At 44.6% G+C, this 19,226-nt stretch overlaps 1 protein-coding gene across 1 annotated transcript in view; it reads right to left on the minus strand.

Moving 5' to 3' along the window:
* Positions 1–19,226, minus strand: part of naglu (N-acetylglucosaminidase, alpha) — a 68,536-nt gene that overhangs the window by 12,616 nt on the left and 36,694 nt on the right. The window contains exons 3-4 of the mRNA XM_072487727.1: positions 16,479–16,625; positions 3,351–3,436 (exon numbers count right to left, since the gene is read on the minus strand). Coding sequence (XP_072343828.1) covers positions 3,351–3,436; positions 16,479–16,625 — 233 coding nt within the window. The remainder of the gene's footprint in view (positions 1–3,350; positions 3,437–16,478; positions 16,626–19,226) is intronic.

Genomic DNA, 19,226 nt, shown 5'->3' on the forward strand with positions numbered 1-19,226 from the left:
CTGGACTCAAAACATGAGCGTTTTTCTCCCCCTACAGATGCTGCCAGACCTGCTGAGATTGTCCAGCATTTTCTCTTTTGGTTTCAGCCTCCTTCTGAAGTTTGGCCCTGTGAGGTCTTCATCTTACTGTCTACATCAGAACTAGTTATGCAACCTTGGAAAGCAGTGTCCCCCATTAATGTCTAGTGAGTCGCCGAGTAAAGACCTGAATTCTACCTTAGCCTCTAAGTTACATCTGATGCCAGTCGCCTCCAAGCTATTGCCTGTGACAGTCATAGTGGGTGATGCAGTGCCTTTTCGCTCCTTCGCTTGTGGGGAGGGAAGGGGGTCTTCTCTGCCTTCCAGTACAAAGTAACTTTTCATCCTCCTCATGGCAGGGTGAAGGTGGGGGAATACTCTTAGCGGTTAGGCAAGCTTGAGGAGGAAGTATTGAAACCTTTTGCCAATTACTTAGTGAAAGTTAATCCTAAGGGAGTAAAATTTATAAACCAAACACTAGAGACAACAATTTACACTTAAATATAGCACAACACGGCAATGAAGAAGAAAAGAGGGGCATGGATCCAACTTTACAGCACTGCACCTCAAATACATCAGCAAAGTATGAGGAACAAATTGAGTGAATCACAGGCATAAATTCCAGCTGGAGGCTTGACATTGTAGCCGTCACGGAGATCTGACTAGAAACTAAATATAAAGTCTACAGGAAAGATAGGGAAATTGGTAGAGGGAAGGATTAGCTTTTATGATTAAGGAAGAAATTACTCCAATGATAATAAGAGAAGATATAACAATGGGTAAAAGGGCAGTCGCTTCCCTCTGCAGTCACCTTAACGTGGGAGGTCGAGTGCCTTAATGATCCTGAGAGCAATGCTGAAAGGGACTTTGGTAGGCAGCAATGGAAAATATTGAGAGAGCATGAAAATCCATTTTACATTGATGGGAAAACAGGGTTTTATTGTCCGCTCCAGAATTCAATGGTGGCGCTTGTTTCCCAACATGCATTGTCGGGAAGGCTGTTTTAATACATTTAAATCTTATGAATACTCACTATAAAACCTGTTTGCAATTACCATCCCCACACATGGGATCAACGAGTCACATTGGTGTCTAACTAGGTCGATTTGTTTCACAACTGTATATAAGCAACATGGACTTGGCTTGATCCAACTTGGCTTGATCCAAGTTATCAATTATCTGATTGGTTACAAAATGAAAGGTACATATAAGCTGTTAGGAGTCTTAGAAAAGGGAGATCTTATAATGTAATGCTTTGCACGGAATGTGGAGAATTTGAAATTGATTGGTTTTAAAATATTGGTTGCACATGTTAACTTTATTTTTAATTTAAAAATATGAGTTTGCTAATTATATATTAATTGTGATAGCATGCTTTCAGGTAATGGGCATTTACTGGGAATTCAACTGAGCCTGTGCAAATAGACAAGATTAAATGTGGGTTTGGAAGAATATGCTTGCAACGTACAACACTAAATAAATATAAAAGTGTATAAAGATAGTCTCCAGTCTATCCTGGATTGTTATCACTAAGGAGGTAGTGATGGGCAAGCTAATGGGGCTAAAGGTAGACACGTCTCCTGGCCCTGATGGAATGCATCCCAGAGTGCTAAAAGAGATGGCTAGGGAAATTGCAAATGCACTAGTGATAATTCACCAAAATTCACTAGACTCTGGGGTGGTCCCAGCGGATTGGAAATTAGCAAACGTGACACCACTGTTTAAAAAAGGAGGTAGGCAGAAAGCGGGTAATTATAGGCCAGTGAGCTTAACTTCGGGAGTAGGGAAGATGCTGGAATCTATCATCAAGGAAGAAATAACGAGGCATCTGGATGGAAATTGTCCCATTGGGCAGACGCAGTATGGGTTCATAAAGGGCAGGTCGTGCCTAACTAATTTAGTGGAATTTTCTGAGGACATTGCCAGTGCGGTAGATAACGGAGCGGGAGACAATGGATGTGGTATATCGGGATTTCCAGAAAGCCTTTGACAAGGTGCCACACAAAAGGTTGCTGCATAAGATAAAGATGCATGGCATTAAGGGTAAAGTAGTAGCATGGATAGAGGATTGGTTAATTAATAGAAAGCAAAGAGTGGGGATTAATGGGTGTTTCTCTGGTTGACAATCAGTAGCTAGTGGTGTCCCTCAGGGATCAATGTTGGGACCACAATTGTTCACAATTTACATAGATGATTTAGAGTTGGGGACCAAGGGCAATGTGTCCAAGTTTGCAGACGACACTAAGATGAGTGGTAAAGCAAAAAGTGCAGAGGATACTGGAAGTCTGCAGAGGGATTTAGATAGGCTAAGTGAATGGGCTAGGGTCTGGCAGATGGAATACAATGTTGACAAATGTGAGGTTATCCATTTTGGTAGGAATAACAGCAAAAGTGATTATTATTTAAATGATAAAACATTAAAATATGCTGCTGAGCAGAGACCTGGGTGTGCTAGTGCATGAGTCGCAAAAAGTTGGTTTACAGGTGCAACAGGTGATTAAGAAGGCGAATGGAATTTTGTCCTTCATTGCTGGTGGATGGAGTTTAAGACTAGGGAGGTTATGCTGCAATTGTGTAAGGTGTTAGTGAGGCCACACCTGGAGTTGTGTTCAGTTTTGGTCTCCTTACCTGAGAAAGGACATACTGGCACTGGAGGGTGTGCAGAGGAGATTCACTAGGTTAATCCCAGAGCTGAAGGGGTTGGATTACGAGGAGAGGTTGAGTAGACTGGAACTGTACTCATTGGAATTTAGAAGGATGAGTGGGGGATCTTATAGAAACATATAAAATTAAGAAGGGAATAGGTAGGATAGATGCTGGCCGGTTTTTTCCACTGGCGGGTGAAAGCAGAACTAGGGGGCATAGCTTCATAATAAGGTAGATTTAGGACTGAGTTTAGGAGGAACTTCTTCACCCAAAGGGTTGTGAATCTATGGAATTCCCTGCCCAGTGAAGCAGTAGAGGCTCCTTCATGAAATGTTTTTAAGATAAAGATAAATCATTTTTTGAAGAATAAAGGGATTAAGGGTTATGGTGTTCGGGCCGGAAAGTGGAGCTGAGTCCACAAAAGATCAGCCATGATCTCATTGAATGGCGGAGCAGGCTCGAGGGGCCAGCTGGCCTACTCCTGCTCCTAGTTTTTATGTTATGTTCTTTGCCAACTGGCCTGGAATAGAGGAAACAAGAACTCCAAAACATTTAGCATTGCAATAAGCATATTTACAATGATTTTCTTCGTATATTCCAGGTACAGATGTTTATTCAAAATCATAGGAAATCATTTCAATGCAATAAGCATAATCTATTTTAAGAATAGGAATTGTAGTGAGTACCTTCTGATGGCACCAGGTACAAATCCGGCAAAGGCAGGAAGGATTGGCAACATACCCAAAGATCTCATCCGCTGAAGAATCTGATGCTACATGTTGGAATAAACAAACACTCAATTAACAAGAGAACAGAATTCTGCTCCAACAGCAATTATTTGTTCAAACTTAACAAAGAGACTTCATTAGGTCATTAACAATCCATTTGTTTTGTAACCAGTGTGATTTACATGGAGGATACATGTAACCTTAAAGTTAATCCACCAATCAAAGCAGGCATTTTGCGTTTATTGCAGGCACAGCATGGACGACTTCTCTTGTATGATCCCAACGCTTGGGGTAAATTCTTTTGTAATTTCTCATTGGAAAAATTGTAAGACTTTGTTTTTGTTGCCTTCAGGCTTACTCAGTCGGTTAAACTGTCTAAATATTCACTATAAAATAATAGAATTACATGAGGGTTATTGAAAAATACACAGGGCATTTTAATACTTGTGTTCATGGGAGCATCTTTGTGGGTATGAGTGTAAAAGATACCATGGCCATGTTATGATGCCAGTTGATGTTATAACTGGGTGGGACAATCCAAAAATGGAACCCTGGCTCAAATGTTCATAAGTTTTACTTTTGTTTTAGAAAACATGGAGGAACAGAGTCACCGGACTGTCATTCAACTTTCAACAACAAAAAAACATTTATTACATAGAACAAAGAACATAGAAAATATAGCACAGAACAGGCCCTTCGGCCCACGATGTTGTGCCGAACCTTTGTCCTAGATTAATCATAGATTATCATTGAATTTACAGTGCAGAAGGAGGCCATTCGGCCCTTTGAGTCTGCACCAGCTCTTGGAAAGAGCACCCTACCCAAACTCAACACCTCCACCCAACACCAAGGGCAATTTGGACATTAAGGGCAATTTATCATTGGCCAATTCACCTAACCCGCACATCTTTGGACTGTGGGAGGAAACCGGAGCACCCGGAGGAAACCCACGCAGACACGGGGAGGACGTGCAGACTCCGCACAGACAATGACCCAAGCCGGAATCGAACCTGGGACCATGGATCTGTGAAGCAATTGTGCTATCCACAATGCTACCGTGCTGCCCTTAAGAACAAATAAATCTACACTATATCATTTTCCCGTAATCCATGTACCTATCCAACAGCTGCTTGAAGGTCCCTAATGTTTCCGACTCAACTACTTCCACAGGCAGTGCATTCCATGCCCTCACTACTCTCTGGGTAAAGAACCTACCTCTGATATCCCTCCTATATCTTCCACCTTTCACCTTAAATTTATGTCCCCTTGTAATGGTGTGTTCCACCTGGGGAAAAAGTCTCTGACTGTCTACTCTATCTATTCCCCTGATCATCTTATAAACCTCTATCAAGTCGCCCCTCATCCTTCTCCGCTCTAATGAGAAAAGGCCTAGCACCCTCAACCTTTCCTCATAAGACCTTCTCTCCATTCCAGGCAACATCCTGGTAAATCTTCTTTGCACCTTTTCCAGAGCTTCCACATCCTTCCTAAAATGAGGCGACCAGAACTGTACACAGTACTCCAAATGTGGCCTTACCAAAGTTTTGTACAGCTGCATCATCACCTCACGGCTCTTAAATTCAATCCCTCTGTTAATGAACGCGAGCACACCATAGGCCTTCTTCACAGCTCTATCCACTTGAGTGGCAACTTTCAAAGATGTATGAACATAGACCCCAAGGTCTCTCTGCTCCTCCACAATGCCAAGAACTCTACCGTTAACCCTGTATTCCGCATTCATATTTGTCCTTCCAAAATGGACAACCTCACACTTTTCAGGGTTAAACTCCATCTGCCACTTCTCAGCCCAGCTCTGCATCCTATCTATGTCTCTTTGCAGCCGACAACAGCCCTCCTTACTATCCACAACTCCACCAATCTTCGTATCGTCTGCAAATTTACTGACCCACCCTTCAACTCCCTCATCCAAGTCATTAATGAAAATCACAAACAGCAGAGGACCCAGAACTGATCCCTGCGGTACACCACTGGTAACGGGGATCCAGGCTGAATATTTGCCATCCACCACCACTCTCTGACTTCTATTGGTTAGCCAGTTCGTTATCCAACTGGCCAAATTTCCCACTATCCCATGCCTCCTTACTTTGTGCAGAAGCCTACCATGGGGAACTTTATCAAATGCCTTACTAAAATCCATGTACACTACATCCACTGCTTTACCTTCATCCACATGCTTGGTCACCTCCTCAAAGAATTCAATAAGATTTGTAAGGCAAGACCTACCCCTCACAAATCCGTGCTGACTATCCCGAATCAAGCAGTGTCTTTCCAGATGCTCAGAAATCCTATCCTTCAGTACCCTTTCCATTACTTTGCCTACCACCGAAGTAAGACTAACTGGCCTGTAATTCCCAGGGTTATCCCTAGTTCCTTTTTTGAACAGGGGCACGACATTCGCCACTCTCCAATCCCCTGGTACCACCCCTGTTGACAGTGAGGACGAAAAGATAATTGCCAACGGCTCTGCAATTTCATCTCTTCCTTCCCATACAATCCTTGGATATATCCCGTCAGGCCCAGGGGACTTGTCTATCCTCAAGTTTTTCAAAATGCCCAACACATCTTCCTTCCTAACAAGTATTTCCTCGAGCTTACCAATCTGTTTCACACTGTCCTCTCCAACAATATCGCCCCTCTCATTTGTAAATACAGAAGAAAAGTACTCATTCAAGACCTCTCCTATCTCTTCAGACTCAATACACAATCTCCCGCTACTATCCTTGATCGGACCTACCCTCGCTCTAGTCATTCTCATATTTCTCACATATGCGTAAAAGGCCTTGGGGTTTTCCTTGATCCTACCCACCAAAGATTGTTCATGCCCTCTCTTAGCTCTCCTAATCCCTTTCTTCAGTTCCCTCCTGGCTATCTTGTATCCCTCCAATGCCCTGTCTGAACCTTGTTTCTTCAGCCTTACATAAGTCACCTTTTTTCTCTTAACAAGACATTCAACCTCTCTTGTCAACCATGGTTCCCTCACTCGACCATCTCTTCCCTGCCTGACAGGGACATACATATCAAGGACACGTAGCACCTGTTCCTTGAACAAGTTCCACATTTCACTTGTGTCCTTCCCTGCCAGCCTATGTTCCCAACTTATGCACTTCAATTCTTGTCTGACAACATCGTATTTACCCTTCCCCCAATTGTAAACCTTGCCCTGTTGCACGTACCTATCCCTCTCCATTACTAAAGTGAAAGTCACAGAATTGTGGTCACTATCTCCAAAATGCTCCCCCACTAACAAATCTATCACTTGCCCTGGCTCATTACCCAGTACTAAATCCAATATTGCCCCTCCTCTGGTCGGACAATCTACATACTGTGTTAGAAAAGCTTCCTGGACACACTGCACAAACACCACCCCATCCAAACTATTTGATCTAAAGAGTTTCCACTCAATATTTGGGAAGTTAAAGTCGCCCATGACTACTACCCTATGACTTCTGCACCTTTCCAAAATCTGTTTCCCAATCTGTTCCTCCACATCTCTGCTACTATTGGGGGGCCTATAGAAAACTCCTAATAAGGTGACTGCTCCTTTCCTATTTCTGACTTCAACCCATACTACCTCAATAGGGTGATACTCCTCGAACTGCCTTTCTGCAGCTGTTATACTATCTCTAATTAATAATGCCACCCCCCCACCTCTTTTACCACCCTCCCTAATCTTATTGAAACATCTATAACCAGGGACCTCCAACAACCATTTCTGCCCCTCTTCTATCCAAGTTTCCGTGATGGCCACCACATCGTAGTCCCAAGTACCGATCCATGCCTTAAGTTCACCCACCTTATTCCTGATGCTTCTTGCGTTGAAGTATACACACTTCAACCCATCTCCGTGCCTGCAAATACTCTCCTTTGTCAGTGTTCCCTTCCCCACTGCCTCATTACATGCTTTGGCGTCCTGAATATCGGCTACCTTAGTTGCTGGACTACAAATCCGGTTCCCATTCCCCTGCCAAATTAGTTTAAACCCTCCCGAAGAGTACTAGCAAACCTCCCTCCCAGGATATTGGTGCCCCTCTGGTTCAGATGCAACCCGTCCTGCTTGTATAGGTCCCACCTTCCCCAGAATGCGCTCCAATTATCCAAATACCTGAAGCCCTCCCTCCTACACCATTCCTGCAGCCACGTGTTCAACTGCACTCTCTCCCTATTCCTAGCCTCGCTATCACGTGGCACCGGCAACAAACCAGAGATGACAACTCTGTCTGTCCTGGCTTTCAACTTCCAGCCTAACTCCCTAAACTTGTTTATTACCTCCACACCCCTTTTCCTACCTATGTCGTTGGTACCAATGTGCATTAAACATGAAAGGTTTGATTATAATGCAATATTTCTTCACTCCACTTACCTTCCTAAATGTCCGCAGGTTTTGTAGTGGCACGGTGGCACAATGGTTAGCACTGCTGCCTCACAGCTCCAGGAACCATTCAATACCGGTCTTGGGTGACTGTCTGTGTGGAGTTTGCATGTTCTCCCAGTGTCTGCATGAGTTTCCTCAGTGTGCTCTGGTTTCCTCCCACAGTCCAAAGATGTGCAGGTTATGTGGATTGGCCATGATCACTGTGCGGAGTTACGGGAATGGGGAAGGGGAGTGGGCCAAGGTAGAGTACTCTTTTGGAGAGTTGGTGCAATCTTGATGGGCTGAATGTCCTCCATCTGCACAATGGATTCGAAGGATTTCAAGGATCACACCCTACTCAAGCCCAATGGCAGATGCCACTCAATGTATCTCCAGTGAATGTATCCTTCAATTCCCCCCAGATGACTATAACACGAGTGCTTCCAAACTCCATTCTTAAAAATCTTCTTTGAAACAATGCTTTCCTGCTGTTGTTTTCATCAAGAATCCACCTGCAGCAAGGGGGCAGGAAAGGAGACTGAGGGAGATGCTGTTCAAGGTGGTGGGAGGGCGTTTTAGGTACCTAGTTAGATCACACTTGGAATATTGTGTCCAGTTCTGGTCGCCTCATTATAGGAAGGATGTGGATGCTCTGGAGAGGGTACAGAGGAAATTTACCAGGATGCTGCCTGGACTGGAGGGCATGTCTTATGAAGAAAGGTTGAGGGAGCTAGGGCTTTTCTCATTAGAGCGAAGAAGGAAGAGAGGTGACTTGATAGAGGTGTACAAGGTGATGAGATTCATAGATAGAGTGGATAGCCACAAACATTTCCCCAGGGCGGAAATGGCTGTCACGAGGGAACATAATTTTAAGGTAATTGGAGGAAGGTATGGGGGAGATGTCAGAGGTTCCTTACACAGAGAGTGGTGGGTGTGTGGAATGCACTGCCAGCGGAGGTGGTGGAGTTAGAGTCATTAAGGACATTTAAGCGACTCTTGGACAGGCACATGGACAGCAGTAAATTGAAGGGGTATATGTTAGGTTGATCTTAGATTAGGATAAATGGTCAGCACAACATCGTGGACCGAAGGGTCTGTACTGGGCTGTACTGTTCTATCTTCTATGTACCTGGGTATTCTAGTGGCACGGGACTGGGGTCAGCTTCCTAAATTCAATTTGGGCAGGTTGATAGAGCAGATGAAAGGGGACTTCCGAAGGTGGGACGTGCTCCCGCTGTCACTGGCGGGGAGGGTACAGGCTGTGAAAATGACAATCCTCCCGAGATTGGTGTTCCTTTTTTCAGTGTCTCCCAATCTTCATCCCCATGGCAGTTTTTTAGGAAGATGAATGCGGTGAACTTGGGTTTTATATGGGCCGGGTAAGCCCCACGGGTGAAGGAGGTCCTGCTTGAGCGGGAGGCCTGGGCCCTTCCGAACGTTATTCATTATTACTGGGCGGCTAATATATCGATGGTTGGGCAGTGGGTCGTGGGGAGGGGTCGGTGTGGGAGCGGGTAGAGGAGGCATCTTGCAAGGGCACGGGTCTGAAGGCTTTGTTAATGGCACCTCTGCCGTTCTCACCAGCTCGGCACTCCACACGCCCAATGGTAGTGGCAGCCCTGTAGGTGTGGGGGCAATGGAGGCAGCACATGGGACTGGAGGGTGCGTCGGTGTGTTCACCGATCTGTGATAACCACCAGTTCACAGCAACTTGTAACTCACTCCCAGCGAGTTCTCCCAGTGAGCCAGAGAAGACACAGCCAGAGTGAGACACAGCTAAGAGTGAGTTTGGGAATTCAAAGCTGGGTTGGGAGGAGGTGCTTTTTATCCTTGGTAAATGACTGGTAAGTAGTTTTTCTTGTTCCTCTTTCTTTTCATTGGTATATTTATTTATTTTTTCTTGGTTTTGTTTTTTGGAATTGTAGTTGTACAAGTTAACCGAAGGTTTAAGACATGGCAGGAGATCTCAGACCCGTATCATGCTCCTCGTGTGCGATGTGGGAGCTCAGGGACACGTCCACTGTCCCTGGCTCCTCCACGTGCAAGAAGTGTGTCCAGTTGCAGCTCCAGTTAGACCGCTTGACGGCTCTGGAGCTGAGGATGGACTCACTTTGGAGCATCCGCGATGCTGAGGACATCGTGGATAGCACGTTTAGCGAGTTGGTCACACCGCAGGTGAAAGGTACTGAGGGAGATAGAAAATGGGTGACCAAAAGACAGAGCAAGAGTAGGAAGGCATTGCAGGTGTCCTCTGCGGTCATCTCCCTGCAAAACAGATATACCGCTTTGGATACTGTTGAGGGAGATGGCTCACCAGGGGAAGGCAGCAGCAGCCAGGTTCATGGCACCGTGGCTGGCTCTGCTGCACAGCAGGGCAGGAAGAATGGCAGGACTATAGTGATAGGGGACTCAATTGTAAGGGGAATAGACAGGTGGTTCTGTGGATGCAATAGAGACTCCAGGATGGAATGTTGCCTCCCTGGTGCAAGGGCCAAGGATGTCTCGGAGCGGCTGCAGGACATTCATGGGGGGGGTGGGTGAACAGCCAGCTGTCGTGGTGCACATAGGCACCAACGATATAGGTAAAATACGGGACGAGGTCCAAGCTGAATTCAGGGAGTTAGGAGTTAAACTAAAAAATACAACCTCAAAGGCAGTAATCTCAGGATTGCTACCTGTGCTATGACCTAGTCAGAGTAGGAATGTCAGGATTGATAGGATGAATGCGTGGCTGGAGAGATGATGCAAGTGGGAGGGATTCAAATTCCTGGGGCATTGGAACCAGTTCTGGGGGAGGTAGGAGCAGTACAAACCGGACGGTCTGCACCTGGGCAGGACTGGAACTGTTTAAACTAATGTGACAGGGGGATGGGAACCAATGCAGGAAGTCGGAAGGTAGTAAAACAGGGACAGATACGAAAGGCAGTAAGGGGGAAAGTGTAAGGCAGAGAAGTCAAAAATGGCAACAGTACAAGGTACAGTAACTGAGGGGAGCTCCGTGAATAGGCCCAGTAATACTAAAAGGAATAAAACGGGAAGTAAAAACATAAATGGTAAGCGACACGGCAGGTTGTTACATGAAGATATGGGTTCAACGAAAAGGAAAATTAGGAGAAAAGTTAAGAGGAAATATACCTTAGGAGAGGTTACTGATCGAGGTGTTAAGATTCAAAACAGAGGTATAAAAGCCAACATAAGTGTACTTTACCTGAATGCTCGTAGTATTCGGAATAAGGTAAATGAGTTGATGGCGCAAATCATCGTGAATGACTATGATTTAGTGGCCATTACTGAAACATGGTTAAAGGATGGTCATGACTGGGAGTTAAATATCCGAGGGTATCAAACTATTTGGAAGGACAGAGTGGATGGTAAGGGAGGTGGTGTAGCTCTGTTATTTAAGGATGACATCCGGGCAATAGTAAGGGGTGACATCGGTGCTGTGGAGGATAAGGTTGAATCCATTTGGGCGGAAATCAGGAATAGTAAGGCGAAAAAGTAATTGATAGGAGTAGTCTATACGCCACCAAATAGTAAAATTATGGTGGGGCAGGCAATAAACAAAGAAATAACTGATGCATGTAGAAATGGTACAGCAGTTATCATGGGGGATTTTAATCCACATGTCGATTGGTTTAACCAGGTCGGTCAAGGCAGCCTCGAGGAGGAGTTTATAGAATGTATCCGGAAGTTTCCTAGAGCAGCATGTAATAGAACCTACGAGGGAACAAGTGGTCCTAGATCTGGCCCTGTGTAATGAGACAGGATTGATTAATGATCTCATAGTTAGGGATCCTCTCGGAAGGAGCGATCACAATATGGTGGAATTTAAAATACAGATGGAGGGTGAGAAGGTAAAATCAAACACTAGTGTTTTGTGCTTAAACAAAGGAGGTTACAATGGAATGAGAGAGGAACTAGCTAAGGTAGACTGGGAGCAAAGACTTTATGGTGAAACAGTTGAGGAACAGTGGAGAACCTTCCAAGCGATTTTTCACAGTGCTCAGCAAAGGATTATACCAACAAAAAGGAAGGACGGTAGAAAGAGGGAAAATCGACCGTGGATACCTAAGGAAATAAGGGACAGTATCAAATTGAAGGAAAAAGCATACAAAGTGGCAAAGATTAGTGGGAGACTAGAGGACTGATAGACTACTCCTATCAGTGACTTTTTCGCCTTACTATTCTGGGAGTACTATTCTGAGAGGACTGGGAAATCTTTAGGGGGCAACAGAAAGCTACTAAAAAAGCTATAAAGAGTAAGATAGATTATGAGAGTAAACTTGCTCAGAATATAAAAACAGATAGTAAAAGTTTCTACAAATATATAAAACAAAAAAGAGTGACTAAGGTAAATATTGGTCCTTTAGAGGATGATAAGGGAGATTTAATAATGGGAGATGAGGAAATGGCTGAGGAACTGAACAGGTTTTTTGGGTCGTTCTTCACAGTGGAAGACATAAATAACATGCCAGTGACTGACAGAAAAGAGGCTGTGACAGGTGAGGACCTAGAGATGACTGTTATCACGAAGGAGGTTGTGATGGGGAAGCTAATGGGGCTAAAGGTAGACAAGTCTCCTGGCCCTGATGGAATGCATCCCAGAGTGCTAAAAGAGATGGCTAGGGAAATTGCAAATGCACTAGTGATAATTTACCCAAACTCACTAGACTCTGGGGTGGTCCTGGCGGATTGGAAATTAGCAAACGTGACACCACTGTTTAAAAAAGGAGGTAGGCAGAAAGTGGGTAATTATAGGCCAGTGAACTTAACTTCGGTAGTAGGGAAGATGCTGGAATCTATCATCAAGGAAGAGATAGCGAGGCATCTGGATGGAAATTGTCCCATTGGGCAGACGCAGCATGGGTTCATAAAGGGCAGGTCGTGCCTAACTAATATAGTGGAATTTTTTGAGGACATTACCAGAGCGGTAGATAACGGGGAGCCAATGGATGTGGTATATCTGGAATTCCAGAAAGCCTATGACAAGGTGCCACACAAAAGGTTGCTGCATAAGATAAAGATGCATGGCATTAAGGGTAAAGTGGCAGCATGGATAGAGGATTGGTTAATTAATAGAAAGCAAAGAGTGGGGATTAATGGGTGTTTCTCTGGTTGGCAATCAGTAGCTAGTGGTGTCCCTCAGGGATCAGTGTTGGGTCCACAATTTACATAGATGATTTGGAGTTGGGGACCAAGAGCAATGTGTCCACGTTTGCAGACGACACTAGGATGAGTGGTAAAGCAAAAAGTGCAGAGGATACTGGAAGTCTGCAGAGGGATTTGGATAGGTTAAATGAATGGGCTAGGGTCTGGCAGATGGAATACAATGTTGACAAATGTGAGGTTATTCATTTTGGTAGGAATAAGACCAAAAGGGATTATTATTTAAAAGATAAAATATTAAAACATGCTGCTGTGCAGAGAGACCTGGGTGTGCTAGTGCACGAGTCCCAAAAAGTTGGTTGCAGGTGCAACAGGTGATTAAGGCGGCGAATGGAATTTTGTCTTTCATTGCTAGAGGGATGGACTTTAAGACTAGGGAGGTTATGCTGCAATTGTATAAGGTGTTAGTGACGCCACACCTGGAGTAGTGTGTTCAGTTTTGGTCTCCTTACCTGAGAAAGAATGTACTGGCACTGGAGGGTGTGCAGAGGAGATTCACTAGGTTAATCCCAGATCTGAAGGGGTTGGATTACGAGGAGAGGTTGAGTAGACTGGGACTGTATTCGTTGGAATTTAGAAGGATGAGGGGGGATCTTATAGAAACATATAAGATTATGAAGGGAATAGATAGGATAGATGCGGGCAGGTTGTTTCCACTGGCAGGTGAAAGCAGAACTAGGGGGCATAGCCTCAAAATAAGGGGAAGTAGATTTAGGACTGAGTTTAGGAGGAACTTCTTCATGCAAAGGGTTGTGAATCTATGGAATTCCTTGCCCAGTGAAGCAGTTGAGGCTCCTTCATTAAATGTTTTTAAGATAAAGATAGATAGTTTTTTGAAGAATAAAGGGATTAAGGGTTATGGTGTTTGGGCCGGAAAATGGAGCTGAGTCCACAAAAGATCAGCCATGATCTCATTGAATGGCGAAGCAGGCTCGAGGGGCCAGATGGCCGACTCCTGCTTCTAGTTCTTATGTTCTTCTTATGGTTCACTCTGGGGAGGTTGGACAAGGCTTTAGGAGGTGGCAGCGGGCAGGGATCGAGAGATTTTGAGATCTTTTCATTGAGGGGAGTTTCCCGAGTTTGGAGAAGCTAGAGGAGAAGTTGAAGTTCCGGTACTTACAAGTGTGGGATTTTGTCCGGAGGCAGGTCCTGGGCTTCCCTCGTCTCCCAGCTACAGGATAAGGTGATGTCAAAAACAGAGGTCGGGGAGGGGAGGGTCTCGGAAATATATAAGGAACTGATGGGAGTGGGAAGGGGTTCCAACAGAGGTGGTGACGAGGAAGTGGAAGGAAGAGTTGGGAGAGGAGTTGGAAGTCGGGTTGTGGGAGGAGGCTCTAAGAGGAGTCAATACATCCTCATCATGTGGCAGGCTTAGGCTGATCCAATTCAAGGTGATCCACAGGGCTCATATGACTGTGGCCCGGATGAGCAGGTTTTTTGAGGAGGTGGAGGACAGATGTGGGCGGTGTGGAGAAAGTCCTGTGAACCATGTGCATATGTTTTGGGCTTGTCCGAGGCTGAGGGGATTTTGACAGGGATTCTCAGATGTCATGTCAGAGGTCCTGGAAGGGAGGGTGACTCAGAGTCCAGAGCTGGCAATATTTGGAGTGTCGGAAGATCCGGGAGCCCGGAGAGGGGAAGGGGAAGAGAGGCTGATGTTTTGGCCTTTGCCTCCCAGGTGGCCCGGAGGTGGATTCTGTTGGGATGGGAGGACTTGGATCCTCCAAAGTTAGGTGTTTGGGTCAGTGACATGGCAGGGTTTCTTAGGGTAGAGAAAATTAAGTTCTCCTTAAGGGGTTCACTAGAGGGGTTCGCTCGGAAGTGGCAACCGTTCATCGACTTCCATAAGGAAAATTGACCGTCAGCATGGTTTTTAAGATAAACCACTGGGGGGGGGGGCATGTGACGAATAAGGGTAAGAAATCTAATGAAGGGAGAACCGTGGGATGGAGTAGGTACATGGACCAAGATAGGGGTTTTGCTTGGGAGGTGATGGGTATGTTATTATGGGACTTTTTGTGTGTTGGATCTCTTTGTTTAAAATGTGAAAATTATAAATGCCTTAATAAAATATTTTCTTTAAAAAATGAATCCATCTCCAGGTTCATCACAAAAATATTAAATTAAACCCACTTAAATCCATACCTTATTTCTAATATTTAACAATACAAATATAGATCACTTAAAACTACCACTGTTTTCCTGAGTCTGAATTTTATGTGGCATGGGTGGGTGCACGCGTGACCCAGAAGCACGTAAAATCACACAAGACTACTTCAGGCATGTGTCCTGATGCCATTGCGCCCTCGTGCTATATTTCAGCCAGCAGGCAAGTCAGAAAAGTATCCAACAACAATCAAGAAGTCAATTTCAATGAATTAAACGGCAATTGGCTGAGATTTTACGTTGCCCGTCTGCTTTTATGGTCAGTGGGCAGGCCAACTGACAGGCGGCCTTTACGTTTAAGTAGCAACCTCGACCCATGAAAGTCAGAGCCCAAATAAAATTAACAAATGGGCCGGGGTCTGCATATGCTTACACCACCTAGACAATGACATAGATTTTTCGCTGATTTATTTTTAAAAAAACAGGTCTGCAGCTTTCTGAGACAACTCCACAACAGCTGTCCCCCAGGGAACACAATGGGTGCCAGCCCACACGCTCCCTTTCCTTGGCGCCTGCCCTCCTCCTGCACTCCCTAGCAGTGCTCAGCCTTTCACAGAGTGCGTTTCATGCACTAATATCGGGTTGACAATGTAACCTCAAGCATGAGTGAGCTTCATATCCTCTCCTGAATTAGGGCATGCCCCAAATTCAAGCCCATTGGTATGACACGATTGTAACAAAAGTATATCGCATGTCATTAGGTAACATGGAGTCTAAAAGGAATCAGGTTACAAAAGCTGTAATCAAAAGAAACGACAAATTGGTCAGAAGTCACCTGAACTCGCCTGGCTGATTGAAGCCAGTGAATCATTCCCAGGTTATTTCCATTCTTTTAAAAAAAATAACCTTTCATGGTTTTCTTTAGTTGCTTGCTCTGTGTGCTACTGTTGGTTGTCCAACTTCTCCCATCGGGCAGGAGATACAGAAGTCTGAGAACACGCACGAACAGACTCAAAAACAGCTTCTTCCCCGCTGTTACCAGACTCCTAAATGACCCTCTTATGGACTGACTTCATTAACACTACACCCTGTATGCTTCATCCGATGCCGGTGCTTATGTAGTTACATTGTGTACCTTGTCTTGCCCTCGTGTATTTTCTTTTATTCCCTTTTCTACCCATGTACTTAATGATCTGTTGAGCTGCTCGCAGAAAAAATACTTTTCACTCTACCTCGGTACACGTGACAATAAACAAATCCAATTAAGCCAATAATTTGTAATAGCCGTTTGTTAGGATTTAACATATACGAGACAGCAAATATGGCTATTTTGGAGCATATACCATAGTACTTTAATCCATAATATCTTTGGAAGTAATTAGCAGCTCAAAGATAAACGTACATTCTAAAAACATCACTAGATTAGCAATGCGGATTGTTACCTGCAGATTCAATTGATTTTTTTTCCAGGAATTTGGCAATGGTCCTGCCCAGCTATGCATATTCCCCATACGGCCCCATGCAAGAAATGCAGGACCAACAACAAAGTTGTCGATTTCAGTTTGATTGAAGCCAAGTGAAATATATACCTAAAATGAAGTGAAAATCATTCATCCTTGTTTTGAATAAACAGCAAATCGAAGCAATTACAAAGTGACCAGCTCTAGCCCAATGAACAAGCAGCTGGTTGACTATGAACACTGGGACACAAATTTGGGCAATAACTTATAAAATGCAAGTGCACCTGGCATTTGATAAAGGTTTGGTTCAATAGGAAATGTTGCAACAAGGTTAGGAAGTTGGCTGAGGGACTGGAAGTGGTGAATCTTGAGAGGTCTGGGTCGATTTTTGTTCTCCAAACATGAAAATTCATTTGAACTTGGGTCCAGTGCACAAATCAAAATGTGTCAATGACACAAATATGGGAATTTCACAGGACTATATGCAACTTCAGGAAGACACAAGCAGGTTAGAAATTAGACAGTTGCTGCTGGTCACACTATTATACCAATTGCAAACATAAACTCCTGGACAGAAATATAAAAGCAGACAGTAAACACTTCTACAAGTACTGATGTTGGAGCGGTTTCAAGATCTGTGTACTGAGTCAGCTTCCACGTGGGGTTATTCCCTGTGGCTCAGCTCAGTACAGAGAGGAACAAAACACCACAACCTGGATAAGATGGCTATTTAATCAAGCTTGTTGCGTGTACACAGACAGCAGACAGGATATCGGCCAAGACCTGTTCTGCCGAACAAAGACCCGAACACAATAATTACACAACGTTCAAAAATCAATAGCCCACCCCAGTTGGATGGGATCCAATCCCTGAAGTTGCTACTTTTAAACTTATCCAATAGAATTGCAAGCAGTGTTTAAACTTCACCCAATAGAATCGCAAGCAGCGCATGATTGATCCTCATCCTGACAGCTGTGTACAATCCCAGCAGCCCGTGCTGACTGTTTGTGAGAAACAGAACAACAGAACCAGCACCCTGAATTGTTTCACAAAGACAAGATGTCAGAAGTAATGTCCTTTTGGTCAAGTGAGCTATCCTAAATCCCATTTGATTATTTATTACTGCTATGTCCTAAAAATACAAGTTTAATGGTTAATAATGATTACACAGTCCTATAATTCATCTCAATCCTTAATAAAACAAATTATGTAAAACTACTCTAGTGGCATGCTGACGATTCAGTTTTAAGAGGTGAACTCCCTCTTCAAGTACTTAAAAAGGAGAGTAACTGGAGCAAGTATTGGTCCTCTAGGGAGATGAAGAGAAACAAATTGGTGAACACAAATGTAGGTCCCCTTTAGTCAGAAATGGGATCGAACATCTAGATTGCAATGATTGCATTCTCATTACACAGTACCCAGTCTAGGATGGTCTGTTCTCTAATTGGTTCCTCAACTTATTGGTCCAGAAAACTGTATACAACACTCCAGGAATTCCTCCCCTATGGTATTGTGGCTACTTTGATCAGTAAAGATGGCAGGGTCACTGGGAAAGCTTGTGATGTGTGTGACATGCATGATGTTGGAGGTTTTGGATCCACAAGACATCCGGGCAGTCATATCTGTAAGAAGTGCCGGAGGATAGCAGTTCTTGAACAACATGTGGCTGATTTGGATCAGCGACTCTCTACACTGCGCATCGTAGAAGAGGGGGAGGGGTTTCTGGAACATTTGTACCAGAGGGTGGTCACTCCACATCGTGATAGGCAGGCAAGGCGGAGTGTAGGATGGCAGGAGAGTGGGTGACCATTCATTGAAAGGAAAAGAGACAGTAGGTCAAGGAAACTGGAAATCCTTGGAGCTGTCTAACAGTATGAAATTTTAGATGCCTATGAAGTTAGCAACACGGCTGAATCAGGCAGAGATGACTCGAGGGAAAACCACAGTACCATGGTGCTTTAAGCTATTCTGAGAAAAGTGAGAGGCTGATAGACAGATTAGAAAGGTGGCAGTAGCGAGTAGTTCAAGGAATAGTCAGTCTGGTCTGCAGCCAAGATCATGAGTCCCGTATGGTCTGTTGCCTCCCGGGTGCAAGGGCTCGGGACTTAACAGAGTGGCTGGACAACCTTCTGGAAAGGGAGGGTGAACAACCAGAGATTGTCATTCATGTGGGAACCAACAACAAAGGAAAGGACAGTTTTGAGGTCTTGCAGGGCCAGTTTCAGTTCGGGAGTAGGTTGAAAGGTAGGACCTCCAGGGTAGAACTCTCAGAAATACTACGTGTGCCACCAGGTTTATCTTTTAGGCAAAGGCAGGTCAGGGAGGTAAAGCATGGCTTGAGGGATGGTGTCGAAGGAAGAGGTTTAGATTTCTGTGTCATTGCGATCAGTTTTGGGAAAGGAGAAAGTGGTTTAGACAAGATGGGCTTCATCTGAGCTGAAATGGAACCAATCACCTGGCGGAGAGAGTAAATCGTGATGTGGGGGTTGATTTAAACTTGTATGGCAGGGGAGTGGATGGACTAGTTTTATAGGTACCGGTGAGGGCAAAAGAGAGATGGGGAATAGGGAAGAGGAAGTGAGAGGAGGCTCGAATGTTGAGAGTGAACAAAGAAATGGTCGTCTCCCAAAGGGCAAGAAAGAGGTAAGGGCAGGGTTAAGTTGCATGTATGTAAATGCACGGAGTATAGTGAACAACACTGGGGAACTGGAAGCAGAAGTTGCTCTGGGG

The sequence above is a fragment of the Scyliorhinus torazame genome, chromosome 21 (genome assembly GCF_047496885.1).
Source record: "Scyliorhinus torazame isolate Kashiwa2021f chromosome 21, sScyTor2.1, whole genome shotgun sequence".
NCBI classification, from domain to species: Eukaryota; Metazoa; Chordata; class Chondrichthyes; order Carcharhiniformes; family Scyliorhinidae; genus Scyliorhinus; species Scyliorhinus torazame.